The 13,976-nt window shown below is 41.2% G+C and overlaps 3 protein-coding genes across 6 annotated transcripts in view; 2 read left to right on the top strand and 1 right to left on the bottom strand.

Annotated features, from left to right (window-relative positions):
* arfgef3 (ARFGEF family member 3) overlaps positions 1-5,392 on the top strand; it is a 33,986-nt gene extending 28,594 nt beyond the window's left edge. For all 4 annotated transcript variants that reach the window (XM_064318233.1, XM_064318231.1, XM_064318230.1 and 1 more), the window contains 2 exons: positions 371-1,595; positions 1,992-5,392. In XM_064318233.1, coding sequence (XP_064174303.1) covers positions 371-1,595; positions 1,992-2,183 — 1,417 coding nt within the window. In that variant the 3' untranslated portion in view covers positions 2,184-5,392. The remainder of the gene's footprint in view (positions 1-370; positions 1,596-1,991) is intronic.
* A 329-nt stretch (positions 5,393-5,721) lies between these two features.
* Positions 5,722-7,707, bottom strand: LOC135245282 (cytochrome c oxidase assembly protein COX20, mitochondrial). The gene is made up of 4 exons (XM_064318242.1): positions 7,547-7,707; positions 7,063-7,177; positions 6,570-6,633; positions 5,722-6,043 (listed from the first exon to the last, which is right to left on the bottom strand). Exons 1-4 carry the CDS (start codon positions 7,577-7,579, stop codon positions 5,911-5,913), a joined length of 345 nt encoding a protein of 114 aa, XP_064174312.1. The 5' UTR covers positions 7,580-7,707; the 3' UTR covers positions 5,722-5,910.
* Positions 7,708-10,636: 2,929 nt separating this feature from the next.
* Positions 10,637-12,630, top strand: lhb (luteinizing hormone subunit beta). Its single transcript, XM_064318241.1, has 3 exons — positions 10,637-10,792; positions 11,639-11,825; positions 12,222-12,630. The coding sequence occupies exons 2-3, from the start codon at positions 11,640-11,642 to the stop codon at positions 12,456-12,458; spliced, it is 423 nt and encodes a 140-aa protein (XP_064174311.1). The 5' UTR covers positions 10,637-10,792; position 11,639; the 3' UTR covers positions 12,459-12,630.
* The last annotated feature ends 1,346 nt before the right edge of the window (positions 12,631-13,976 follow it).

Below are 13,976 nucleotides of genomic sequence, written 5' to 3'. Positions count from 1 at the left end.
AGTCAAGGAAGCCATTATGAGGCTGAGAAATAACAAAATAACAATCAGAGATATAGGCCAAACCTTGTGTAACTTTGAGAAAGTCACTGTAGGTTTCAAGTCTCAGCCTTCAAGTCAACAGCTTTGAAATGAAAAACCACTTGACAACTCAATCTCAGTCTTGATTGCAAGAAATGATCAGTTAACCAACGTGGGGTGAGAAGCACTAGATTGCAAGGCATATAATATTATTATTTAATGGGTTTTAAGTTTCGTGATTAATCTACCTCTTAATTCAACTGTGAAAAAAATGAACCAACTCATTTTTATTTTCTGAAGTGAGTTGACAGCCCTGTACAAACCCTTCTTCTCATTCCCCTCTGACCTGCAGCATTCCCTTCAGGACCATCGTGGTCAGCTTGCTGTCCCATCAGGTGCTCCTGCAGAACCTGTACGACATCCTGCTGGAGGAGTTTGTGAAGAGCTCCGGGCCGCCGGAGCCCCAGGAGAAGAGCACCCCCGTGTCGGAGCCCAAAGCCACGGGCTTCCTGCGCTACATCTCCATGCAGAACCTGGCCATCATCTTCGACCTGCTGCTGGACTCCTACCGCACCGCCCGCGACTTCGACACGCGGCCCGGCCTCAAGTACCTGCTCATGAAGGTGTCGGGGGTCTGCGGCGCCGCTAACCTGTACCGCCAGTCCGCCATGAGCTTCAACCTCTACTTCCAGGCGCTGCTGTGCGCCGTGCTGACCAACCAGGAGAACATCACGGCCGAGCAGGTGAAGAGGATCCTGTATGAGGACGAGGAGGGCAGCACCGACTCCTCGCAGCAGTGCTCCTCCGAGGACGAGGACATCTTCGAGGAGACGGCGCAGGTGAGCCCTCCGCGGGGCAAGGAGAAGCGCCAGTGGAGGACCAAGATCCCCTCCCTGAGCGTGCAGCCGCTCAGCGGCGTGGACTGGGCCTGGCTGGTCCACCGGCTCCACAAGCTGTGCATGGACCTCTGCAACAACTACATCCAGATGCACCTGGACCTGGAGAGCAGCCTGGAGGAGCCGCCTGTCCTGAGGGGGGACCCCCTCTTCTTCCTCCCGCTCTTCCCTTCGGAGACCTCTACGCCCTCCACGGGGGGGCTGTCGGGTAAGGGCACCCCCTCCGAGGACGGGTTCCGGTGCCACCTGGCCGAAACACCTTCGGAGGAGGCCCCCAGCCCCGGGCACCCGGCGGGCAGCCTGCCCCAGCTGAGGGCGGAGAGGAGGGAGGCGGGGCGGAAGAAGGAGTGGTGGGAGACGGCCGGGAACAAGCTGTACACCATCGCCACCGACAAGACCATCACCAAGCTGATGATTGAGTACAAGAGGAGGAAGCAGCAGCACAACCTGGCCAGCTTCGGTAAGGAGGCCAAGGCCGGCGACAAGAGGGCCGAGCCGGTCACCCTGCGGGGCCCCGACTCCCCGCTGCCCCAGAGGCCCCAGCAGCTGGTGGACCAGGGGCCCATGCGGCACTCCTTCAGCGCGGGGCCAGAGGTGCTGCGGCAGGAGAAGAGGCCCCGCTCAGGCTCCACTGCCAGCTCTCACAACATCTCGCTCAGAGACTCGGAGGCACAGATACAGGTGAGACTGCCTCCTGCAGGCCGGAGGGAAAACTGCACACCCAGCAAAATTAGCTCTCCTGATATAAAGGCCAATCAATGCTCTTGGGGTTTCCAAGCAGAATACTTTTTGTTTGATTATGTTTCTGAAATGAATAGAAACCTTTTTGCTTATTGTTTTTTTGTTTTGTTACACAGCTGCACCTTTTGTTCCAACTCATTCAAATTATGGTTCTCTTTCCCTCTCTCTCGCACCTTCCCTCCCTCCCTTCCTCCCTCTCTCTCGCACCTTCCCTCCCTCCCTTCCTCCCTCTCTCTCCCACCCTCCATCCCTCCCTTCCTCCCTCTCTCTCCCACCCTTCCTCCCTCTGTCTCCCACCCTCCCTCTCTCCACTCTCTGCCTCTTCCTCTCTCCCAGGCTTGGACCAACATGGTCCTGACCATTCTGAACCAGGTGCAGCTCCTCCCAGACCCCACCTTTGTGGCCCTCCAGCCAGCGGTATTTCCCTGCATCAGTCAGCTGACGTGTCACGTGACCGATGGCAGGGTGCGGCAGGCTGTGCGGGAGTGGCTGGGCCGTGTGGGCAGAGTGTATGACATCATCCTGTGAGAAGCTGTCTGTAAGGGCTCGCTGTACCCCAGTCAGTCTGAATAGACCAGGTTACAGGTGTTTGGCTGAATTCTGGCTGATTGTTCAGTTTAATCATGCCTTGGTGTATTTTTTAATATCACTGTTACACATCATACAAGGGCAAGATATTTAATATATTCAAAATAATATTGTTTTCCATTTACCCACATCCATAACTACATATTTAATCATATTTAATGTTATATCCATATGTTAAGTATTTATTACATTTGCCCTAAGAATTATTCAGATGATTATATTAAAAATACATTTAAAATTTTTTTTTTATTTTGTGTTTTGATGTAACATTTTCATAAGTCTGATGTGTTGTGCCATATGACATTGACAAATTTGTAGTCTGAAAATGTTTATTTTTCATTTATGTTGTTTTCACATGCTTAAGCTTGCATTAAGCTTGTAGAGACAAACAGCGCACATGGATTATGGTATCATGCACATATTGGTGGATTTCTCAAACCCTGAACCATTTTTTCGCATTTCAGCAGTACGGTTCTGTGGCATATTGCCGTGTCACTGAAACTGCATCACAGCAGAGAAGGTGAGAGAAACCCCAAACTGCATAATAGCAAAGTAAATGAAGAACCCACATGCCACCCTGTTACTTGGCCACAGAGTCTTGCCTGTATTTAGTTCTTAAATTGCACTTTGGAAACCAGTTTCGAAGAGTTAATATTAGTGAACGCCAGGTTCACATTCGTGATCACTCAGTTAGTTTTAGTAATTGCAGAGAACTTGCCAAACTGTTTCTGAAGGAAAAACTGTGATTCTTGCTTTTTAATTGTTAGTCCAGTATAAAAACAAATGCATATGTTGACTGAATCCCGGTCCCTGTCTTTAAATGGCTTCCCCTGCTTCCAACCAGGGTTTATTAAAACAAAAAGAAATTTTGTTTGTTTTTGTTTTTGGTTGGGTATCCAGGATTATAGGGATGCTGCAAAATATTTTTTAAAAAGCATGTTGAAATGGAATATGTTCTCCATCTTCTACAAGCCACAGTAGTTGCTAATCTGCAGTACTACCCTTTCATAGTCTAATCTGGAGTACTAACCTACTATAATCTAATCTGCAGTGCCAACCTATAAGTCTGTAAAAAAATCACATTATTTTTCAGATAGTTTTAAATGTAGGTTTGATATAAAAGTTTCATTCTGCCTCTACAGATGAAAGCATGAAGTTCAGTATTTTAATACACTTGACATTTGTACTGGCGTCTGCCACAAATTAAAGGTAGCACCTCTGGCAATAATGTAAAAAAAAAAAAAACAAGAAACGTAGTTCATGTGCATCATCATAGTGTAGTATTATGAGACTCAAAACAGCTGAGATTTCTGTAACAAGTTAAGATTGTCAGATTGAACAGTATTTCCACTATTAAGCAAACATAGAGCTGCATAGATGTTTGGAAAGACAATATTCTTGTCTTTACTTCAAGGTATATGAATTAATTATTTTTTTCTTTGGAATGAGAGTTGGCGATTTCGAAAGTAAAATATTTCAAGAAGACAGGTATCATTTGAGACAATACCAGCAAATGATAATGCAGATTTAATAATTGTATTTCTTGGTTATCCAAGCTTAGAAGTTTAGGCATGAAAGGTAGACATGCAGCATGGAAGTCTGGTTTTCATTGTTTATTATTAAGGCCCTGTTTAGATCTCGATCAGAGGACTCGATTCACGCTCTTTCATTGTGCTGTGCAATACCATCCAGAAACTCAGAACCTTCAAGTTTAATTGTCCGCGTAACATACACTGTACTGCATATTCCCCACAAACTGCTTACCTGGAATGGAAATGTTCCTGGAATTTTTCAGGCAAATGCTTGGTACTTAGAGCCAGCTGTAGAAATATGGAGCACATTTGCTATGCAGATTTGTTTCTCAAACCAAACTAGACTTCAGCGCAACCTGTGAATGCAGGATTTGAATGTAAAATTCTTGTAAATACTTACTTTCCCCATGGCAACAGCATCTCTCCGCTCTCAAACCAGGATTCTAGATATTGGTGTTCTGTTCCTTCTTTTATTTCATGTCATGTTTCATGTTCTTGGTGTTTAGTGTCAGATGTGGAAGGGAAAGGACCAAAGAGACACCTGTATGTCTGTGTATATGTATGATGCTGCTTATGTGCATTCATTTGGATCCAAACTGAAGACATTTCTCAGAGTGAAGTGGTGCATGTTCATTTCCAGGTTATGGTGTAGTAATGTTTGTTCCCATCCGCCAGTAGGAATCAGTGGGTGTGGCTTTAACTGTCTTTGTCAGCAGTAAAGAGTAAATACAGATCAGAGGTCACGCTGATCTCTGCATCAACTCCACGTTATCCTTTTGCCATGTTATTGCACAAAGCTTTAATTTAATTGCCAAAAGCTCAGTACGGAAAACCATATTTACAGTTTTATAGCCCAAAAACCACAGCGGTTATACATGAAGTCAAAAAGATGCGTAACACTCTCGACTCACAGTAAAAATAAAAGGCACAAAAAGTTTATTTGGGGGGACAGTTGCCCCCCCCCCTTTCTTAAGATGGGCCATCAATAAAAGCACATGAAATCAACATAATGAAAAATGTTTGAGTGATGAGTGAAATGGGATGGTGAGAGGGTGAGATGGAGTTTGAGAATATCAATATGGATATGCTCATGCTAATGTAGTCTCAAAAGTCAAGCTCAAAAACATTGCAAGCCATGCTATACTGATTATATTTTTTGATAGTGTTACCATTAGTGCTTGCTGTGGCAAATATTCCAAACCTTTTCTGTTTTGTTTTGTCGTGCAAGAACCAAATTGTTCATTTGACTGGATATGTTTTGTTTCAACATCATATGTATGTGCACATATTTTAAAAATAGGAATTGAAGTGGCAATGTGATGTATGAGCTTCTTTATGGAGTGGTTCTTTAAAATGGCACAGAGTACAAACGCTTTGCTACCAAGGAGGCCAGCACCTTGTGGAGTGATTTTAAAAGCTTTTCTGCCTTTGATAAAAATTTTGGGATGACCATTAATGTTACTATTCTGTTTCAGCTAAATTTACTTGCAAATGTTATTTGTCTCAGACTAATAAATATATATATGTATATGTATACATAATCTATATATTCTGAAGTGTTCCCCAAACTGAAATTTATGTGAATGTGTAGTAGAATAAATAAGCATACAAACTGTTGTATCTGTGTGAAGTGAAATGCTTCTCCTGCATTGGCCCACTCATGCTATTATTGAAGGGGAGCAGTAGCAGTACGAGTTTACATGCTAATGGAAGTCACAGTAATGAAGACAAAATCTTCATTCCTCAGTTCTCAAAGAAAGTAAAACATCATTTATCATACAGAGCTTAATGCTAGTCCCTCTCCATTACATTAACTGCATTTAAACCAATGGTCCCCAAGTTCTTAGGGCTCTCTGAGTATCCTGGTTTTAGGTGAAACCATAATTTCAGTGAAAACCGCAAGTTGTCTTCACTCTCCCAAGCCTGCAGCAAAGGGTGAATAGAAGCACGCTTGTACAAATTTATTTTAAAATACAAATCATAATAACAAACACATTAAAACTGATTCATCACACAGTTACAAAAAAACTGGCAAAAACAATTTCCCATCGTTTCTGGTGTGTCCGTTCAGGTGAACTGAAAGGCTGGAAAAGGATCTGAATAATTCCCTGGGTCAGAGAGCGACATCATGAGCTTCAGCCTGGGCCTTCATCTGATTTCCGGGAGGGATCTAGACTGGTTCCTTCATATATAACTTTGTTTTTTATTCCATCCTGGATAACTTTCTGCTGCATACGAAGCCTAGCATTACTATACCTACAGTAGAACCTTTAAAAACATGAGAAAACACATCATTAAAATTTAATAAAAACATATTTAAGGGCTGAATATCTCCAAGCAGACAACAGGAAATGAGTGCAGTCAATGAAGCATCAGTGTAATAATACTCTTTTTAAACTTGTGATCAGTTTATCTTTAGATGATCTAGCTCCAGTGCTTCAAAGCTGTAAATAGTGTAAGTGTCTTTACTGCTTTCTTTGATTTACTGTTGCTTACAGTCACTGCACATCCACAGGGGCCCTCTCTGCATTTTCTGGGGTACATTTGGGTTAACTAACAGAATGTAGCAAATGTTTTTGTATGCTCATCTTTGCCATTTCTGCACACAATGGTCAGGCGAAAGACTAAGAATAATGGTTAGCTAAATGCAATACATATTTGGTGACTTCAAGGATTTACAGTAATACAGCCCTAGCATGGACAGCAGTGTCTACATTCACAGCCCACACCAGGTCAATATGGGCACGTTTTTCAGGGCATCATTATTGGTAAAGAAGGCCCAAAAGACAATTACCAAGATCCAAGAGTTGTCAGCAAGAATCCCGCAGCACCAAAGTCAAAAGACCTTTTGACTCGACCTGAGAATTGAGGGGAAAAACAGTTCATATTTAAGATGACCATTATCATCACACATGGAGATTTCTGATAATCGAAACTGGAAAAAAATTTCAGCATTGTGCATTTCAGTATGCAACTGGGATACAGGCAAGCCATCCATCAAAGTCAAGAGTTGGCAGGGAACAAGCCCTTAGTCCATCCAACAGTTCGACATAGGCTATTTCAAGGTTTAAACTGAACCACAGCTGCCATACATATCAGTGTTTGCCATCTTCAGTACTAGAGATGCTAGTTAAAAATTCAGACAAATTCGAATTCAGTGTTGGCTAAAGGGCTGGGAGGGGACGCCTGGCTGGTGTGATGAGAGGCATGGAATTGTCAACAGGGTGGATCTGACCGACACCGTACGAGTAAGATTTTATAAGCAGGGCGTGCACTATAAATCTTACTTGTTACTAAAAAGTGTCCCAACCCTGCGACAAGGGACCCTCCTGCACCATGGAGCACGGAGTCTCGTGCACACGGAGTGTTCTGAACGTCAATTATCCCCAACAGCTTGAATGACTGCAAGGAAACACAAAACCACTCACTATTACCAGCAATATACATAGTTGCCCAGAATAACAAGCCGGAATATAACTGTATAGCTGTGGGCAACTAAGCTATCCATCCCCTATCTCACTATCGTAACCAACAAAGAAGTGTTCCCGCGGTTCGCAAGCCACTGATAAATAATAAGCAAATCAGCTGTCCAGTCACAAATAATAGCGTGAAAATGCCATGCAACCGAGTCACCTTTAAACGGCTAACATTAATGCTAACTATTGAAATCTCTCTTCAGCCTACAGTAGTCAAAACACTTTCTAGCCAACACTATCTACCTAGGACGATTAATATACGTTACTGAAGCTTGTACTTTCTAAATATGCTCACCTTTTGCCTGTCCTCTACTCCTTCGTCCGACATTGTAGATGACTTCAGTACGTATTACATTGCAATCATCGGTTTATTTTGTGTTATTCGCATGCGCACTTCATGAGTAGCAGTCCGTCCTAAATTACCAGCCGTGTGTTCCTTCACTACTGGCATTTCAAGTTCCTACATGTCTTATTTTTATACCGTCTCTGATCTATAGTCGTGACATTACCGCCGCCTACTGCACTAGAGTGAGAATTATTGAGTAAATAGTGAGCTCCACGTTTGCAACAAAGACATATTTTTCTTGATTTGGCTCTGTACTCCACAATTTAAAATGTTATCAAATTATTCACGTGTGGTTAAAGTACACATTCTCAGCTTTTATTTAAGGGTATTTTTTAAAATACGTTTTGGTTTCACCATGTAGAAATTATGGCACGTTTTATACATAGTCCCCCCATTTATGGGAACCATAATGTTTCATACAAATGGTTTAACAGGTTTTTCTGATTAGTCAGGTGTGTTAATTGGCTTTTTTAGCGCTGTTATAAGTTTTCTGTATCTAGTCTTGATTCTAAGATTTTCATTGCCTTTGGAGTGTGTTATTGGTGTTTGTCAACATGAGGGCCAGAGTTGTGCCAGTGAAAGTCAAGGAAGCCACTATTAGGCAAAGAAATAAGAAAAAACAGTCAGAGACATAGAGAATTGAGAATCCCAAACATACAGCTAAAGCAACAAAAGAGTTTTCAAAAACAAAAACTGGAAAAGTCTTGACTGGCCAAGTAATTCACCTTACCTGAATCCAATTGAACATGTGTTTAATTTGCTGAAGGGAAAATCTTACAGCAGCTAGCCCCTGAAACAAGGAGGAGCTGAAGATGGAAGGCCTGGCAGAGCATCACCAGAGAAGATATGTGGTGACTTACATGGGTCACAGATTTCAAACAACCGTTGTATGCAAAGGATATGCGACAAAATACTAAACATGAATACTTTCAGTTACAAAACATCAATATGAAAAACATTATGGTACCCTGAAACGGGGAGGTTATGTATAAAAATTGCCATAATTTCTACACAGTGAATCCACAGTGTATAAAATATCCTTAAATAAAAGTTGAGAATGTGCACTTTTACCACATGTGAATTGTTTGATTACAAATCTGAAATAGTGGAGTACGAGCCAAATCAAACATTATGGAGCTCATTATATGAGCACGCGCCAGTGAACCATTGCCAACTTTTTTGGTGAGTCCAAATGAGCAGCTCTTACTTGAATTAATTTTCATCTTATTTTCATGACAACAATGACTTTAAATTCCCTGGGGGTCTCAACCACATCCTTTATGAACAGCTCTTCCCACATAGTTCCTCCAAAAAATTTCTGGAGAGAGGCTCTGGCACCCAGGGCCTAGAACTTTAACATCCACCACTCAGCATCATATACTCAACACTTTAACATCCACCACTCAGCGTTATACACTCAACACTTTAACATCCACCACTCAGCATCATATACTCAACACTTTAACAGACACCACTCAGCATTATATACTCAACACCTTAACATCCACCCTTCAGCATTACATACTCCAGATTACCCTCCATATCAGATGCAGAATCTATGCTCCTTCATGCTTCCAAAGCCAGCTGCTGGATCACTTGGTCAAACATTATTTAAGTTAAAATGACATTTACGGGAAACGTTAATTCATGCCTGACTGTCTCGTACGTCACAGATGCACAGAGATGCCAGGGAAGGCTTTCAGAGATGTGGCAATGGGTCCACAGCATTTCAAGGTAGTGCTGTTTATTTTTAGCTTAAGAATCCTTGATTTATCTCTTGATATTATAGTGTGTACTATTTATCTCTCAAGCCTTGAATAAGAAAAGCTAACACCAACCATTGCTGACACATCCCCAGTTTCAACATGGATTAGAACATTCTGAACAGGTTTCATCCTTCAGGGAAATATTATCCCATTCAAACACCGATAAGCATCCAAGGCAACCAGAGTTGAGAAAATAAAGGAAGTAGGGTGTTTGGTTCACTGAGGAAAGGCTTTTTAACTTATCTCAGGTGAGAAACCAGTTCTACAACAATGGAAAATGACAGCCAAGAGGACTGAGTGAGAGTTTTATTTTGCCTGTGATTTATATTGCCAATGCTACAGGACCAGTTCAAATGAACATTATGGGACAAATCATGCACAATGCATGCTTTACTGAGTATTTAAGTTTCCAGATTCATGGAAGAAGATGATCTCAGACTTCAACTTATGAAGGAAAACTAGAACAAATTTTATTTGTATAACTAAGTATTTAAGCTTTCTCACTTCACTATTTAGCAGAGTATGAGTCACGTATAGCTTTGCTTGTGAGTTTGGCTGGTATCAATGATAAATCTGTCATAAAAAGTAATAAAAAGTTCAGATGACTATAATAAGGCAACTTTTTTTAGCACAATATTTTTTAACTTAAGTTACAGCATCAGCAGGTTATCAAATGTATCACCTTCCTGGTCCATGTGTGTTGTGTCATCATATCAGGCTATAAAATCGTCCATAATCTTAGCATCGACCAATGCCAGTATATTAATTTTTAACTATTATCAGCCAATGTCAATGCATTCATTTTCAACTATTATCAGCTTATACTGATACCAATCAACATTATAATACATCACTACTTTCTACTGAACGTCCAACCAAACTTTTGACCATCTCACTTACTTCCCCATAAATTTAGAATGATATTTATTATAGAAGATTAATGCATTGTAATGCCTGTACATTTAAACACAAGACTCTGGCATCCTAGAAGTTGGTCACAGGGGACTTAAGACAGCAAAGTCTTCTAAACTCTGAGCTTTAGGTAGTGATGAAGCAGGTACAATGTTTTTCTAGGGTTTAGCGATCAAAAGCACAGTGTTACATAGCGAGAGAGCAAACTACAAGGCCAGTGGCTGTTCGTGAGGAGCACCTGTGAGTCTTTATTTTGTTCCCTCGTGCAGTGTTCCGTGAAAGATTACTTGTGCAGCATGATAAACAGGAAGAAGCCTCACTTTGTCACAGTGGTTGCTAATAATCCACTGTGGCATTAATGTTAAATTCAGGGCTGACCTGCAAGGTCGCTGTGTGGGTTGAGCTTCAAAACCATGACATCAATTGCTTCCACTATATAAAATGGACAAAGACTAATGTGAGACCAGAAACCAAACTTTACTGCGGCCAGCTGAGCCATTGGAATACATTCTCCAAGGTAAGTCAAATTCATCATGACCAGTCTGCTTAGAATACTGACTAGGGTGAAACGACTATTTAACATAGTAGTTTGATGTTTGGTTTAAGTTATTCCTTTCTATTATAGCACCTGTGAATGACAATTTCCTACTGTAGCATTTTTTAAAATCTAATTTAAATGCATCTTGTTTTCAACTGAGTTGCAATTCCTCCACATTTGATCAGAGGTTAGGGCAAATTATAGTAATGATACTTATAATCTCACCAGAGCTAACTAATACATGTAAATCTGTAAATGCGGATATTGTCGCAGTAAACAATTTTTATTCAATGGAAATTAAAGCCCTCATTGCATTATTCAGTATTTATATCCTTGCCTACCTGCCTGTAACTGATTTCTCTTCTGTACCCTCAAACCTGCATACCTATTTCTGCCTCGCTACCTACCTGCACCTGTCTACCTACCTACTTACAGTACCTATACCAGCCCACCTACCTATCTATACCAACCTTTCTATCTAAGTATATATCTACCTTCCCACCTAACAACACGTGCCTATATACATAGCTGTACCTACCTTAGCTTAAAAGTGAAGCATTGCAATGCCTCTTATTCCTCTTAAAGTGCATTTTTAAAGTATAGCATCATTCATAATAGTAAAGTAGACATTGTAATATACATACTATGAAATGCAGCTGAGAAGCAGTACTTTGTTAATTTAATTCAAATTATTTGCTTTGTGTAAGGCTATATTTGGAACAAATTTCCTGGGTAGTTGAATACATTGAGGTGACTTTAAAAACACTGGATTTAACTTGTACTTTAGTGGAAAAAAATTTTGATTTGTTTTTTTTTTTTTTACAGTATGTCAGTCTACCCAGAATGCACCTGGCTCCTCTTTGTATGCTTGTGTCACCTCCTTGTTTCTGCTGGAGGCTCTTTACTGCTGCCTTGTGAGCCAATCAATGAAACTATTTCTGTGGAGAAAGATGGATGTCCAAAATGTCTGGTGTTCCAAACATCCATCTGCAGTGGTCACTGCATCACCAAGGTACTGTGTCTCATTCACATGGCTTTTCCGAGTCAATCATCTTACATCTGCAGCATTAAGCACAGATATTTATTTGATTCCCAACAGTTTAGTGAATGGCTGATTTCATGTTCACTTTAGCAACAGGGCTCTGTGCTCAAAGGCAGAGGCTTTTATTCGGCAATATAATTTTCCTTCTAGGACTGAACAAACAAATCTCCACTGTCAATTCAATTTAACATGCAAAATCTAAACAGTACTAAAGGTTTTCTGAGTCTTGTGTTTCCGCTTTCAGAAAGCTTGGTTCAGCTCCACATTACATGGATTCAATATATGAAACAGCCAAGTCTTACCCTCACCTAGTAATTTAAGATAAACCGCACTTGACAGAATAAGGTTAAGCTCCCTGTTCCTCAGGACCCAAGCTACAAGAGCCCGCTGTCCACGGTGTACCAGCGCGTGTGCACCTACCGAGACGTCCGCTATGAGACGGTTCGGCTGCCAGACTGCCGCCCCGGCGTGGATCCCCATGTGACTTTCCCCGTGGCTCTGAGCTGCGACTGTAACCTGTGCACCATGGACACGTCTGACTGCGCCATCCAGAGTCTGAGGCCCGACTTCTGCATGAGCCAGCGAGCCAGCCTCCCCGCGTAGGAGGAACCCACTGGTCTTCCCGCCCGCCACACCGCTCTTACCCAGCATGCATCTGCATTGCCGAAGAGGGCCAACACATGCAGAGATGCTCCACGTTAATGTTTTATAAGGAAGAAGCAATCACATTGTGCACATACTCCTGTGATATCAATAAAGTGGTTTCAGCAAATCATTGGTGGTAAATCTTGTGTTTTTCTGTTTTCATTTTTCAAACTCCCTGCAGAAAATGTCTGTTGTGAAGCATTGAGTGCCACCCTGCTGGTAAATGGTGCAATACTTAAAAAATGAAAAAATGTATGTGGAAAGCACACTGGAAAAATGTATTGGTCATGGAGTGGGTAAAAAGCTGTACATAAACACTGGAAATGAATACACATATCACAGAAGCATATGCATATGACTGCTTTCTGCAACATTTCAGCATTTTTGTGGAACTTTGAAAAAGGCCTCTGACAGAAACATTAATTTGGGTTGAGAGAAAGCATATGTTTTTAAAGTAAAGGTAAAGTAAAGATAAAATTGTCAATGGTAAGAATTGTAAATGATTATAACACAAAAATTCTGTTAACCATATATATTGTAAAAAGGAAATGATCAGGATATGCCTGCCATTTTGTGTCATTTTTCAACACAACAGTTATTTTTACAGTATATTGCTGGAGCAGTACTTTCATCCACATGTAGAGAGAAAATCAGCCATGTATCCATATACCAGAATGAGACATTACATTACATTACAGGCATTTAGCAGACGCTCTGATCCATAGGGACTTACACAACATTGTTACATAGCATTTGCATTGCATCCATTTATACAGCCGGATATATACTGAAGCAATGCAGGTTAAGTACTTTGCACAAGGGTACAACAGCAGTATTCTACACAGGAATTGAATCTGTGAGCTGAAGGTTACTAGACCAGTTCCTTACCCATTACACGACACTGCTGCCCATTATGCATTTGGGATGCTTCTACAAAGTACACACAAAGGGTCATTATTACTTTTCATTTTTAAGTTTCCTAGTTATTTTCTGAACATTACAGATGTACAGGATTTTAATAATGATTTAATAATAATGATTTCACTCAGTGCTATTGTTTACAGTTATTTGGAGAGGGAAAACATTCTAATTCAGTGCGTATAAAAGAAACAAAATGTCATGGTTCCATATTCCGTTTGCGACTCGGTGTCGTGGTTTGTGCTAATCGACGGCATTTTTGTGTTAATCGTCCGAGTATCCCTGTTGAGGAAACTGAATGCTTATTTAGGGAACTGAGTGTGGTAATCTTCAGAACCGCCTGAGGTCGCGCCGAGATTCCCTGAGATTACTACTGATTGTTTGCACCTGATTGAGAGAGTTTATATACGCTCACATGAGGTCTGTTCTTCGCTTGTCTACTTACGTACACGATAGCCGATACAGAGAAAAGCTCTCTTAGAGAAACGTGTGGTAAGGAAAAAGGTTTTGCATTTTTTAATATAGCTTTTTGTTTTGATTAGTAGTAAGACTTCGGTC

The sequence above is a fragment of the Anguilla rostrata genome, chromosome 18 (genome assembly GCF_018555375.3).
Source record: "Anguilla rostrata isolate EN2019 chromosome 18, ASM1855537v3, whole genome shotgun sequence".
Classification (NCBI taxonomy): Eukaryota; Metazoa; Chordata; class Actinopteri; order Anguilliformes; family Anguillidae; genus Anguilla; species Anguilla rostrata.
The sequence above is the reverse complement of the archived record's forward strand: the minus strand, read 5'-3'. Positions and strand labels throughout refer to the sequence as shown.

What these genes read in the sequence shown, in the direction of transcription:
- LOC135245282 (XM_064318242.1), bottom strand. Translation starts at nt 7,579, where the DNA reads ATGTCGGACGAAGGAGTAGAGGACAGGCAAAAG. An exon ending in GAGTAGAGGACAGGCAAAAG is followed by an intron (nt 7,178 to 7,546) that starts GTGAGCATATTT and finishes GTTTCCTTGCAG; the next exon opens with TCATTCAAGCTGTTGGGGAT. An exon ending in CTGACAACTCTTGGATCTTG is followed by an intron (nt 6,044 to 6,569) that starts GTAATTGTCTTT and finishes ATGTTTTTAAAG; the next exon opens with GTTCTACTGTAGGTATAGTA.
- lhb (XM_064318241.1), top strand. Translation starts at nt 11,640, where the DNA reads ATGTCAGTCTACCCAGAATGCACCTGGCTCCTCTTTGTATGCTTGTGT. An exon ending in GTGGTCACTGCATCACCAAG is followed by an intron (nt 11,826 to 12,221) that starts GTACTGTGTCTC and finishes CCTGTTCCTCAG; the next exon opens with GACCCAAGCTACAAGAGCCC.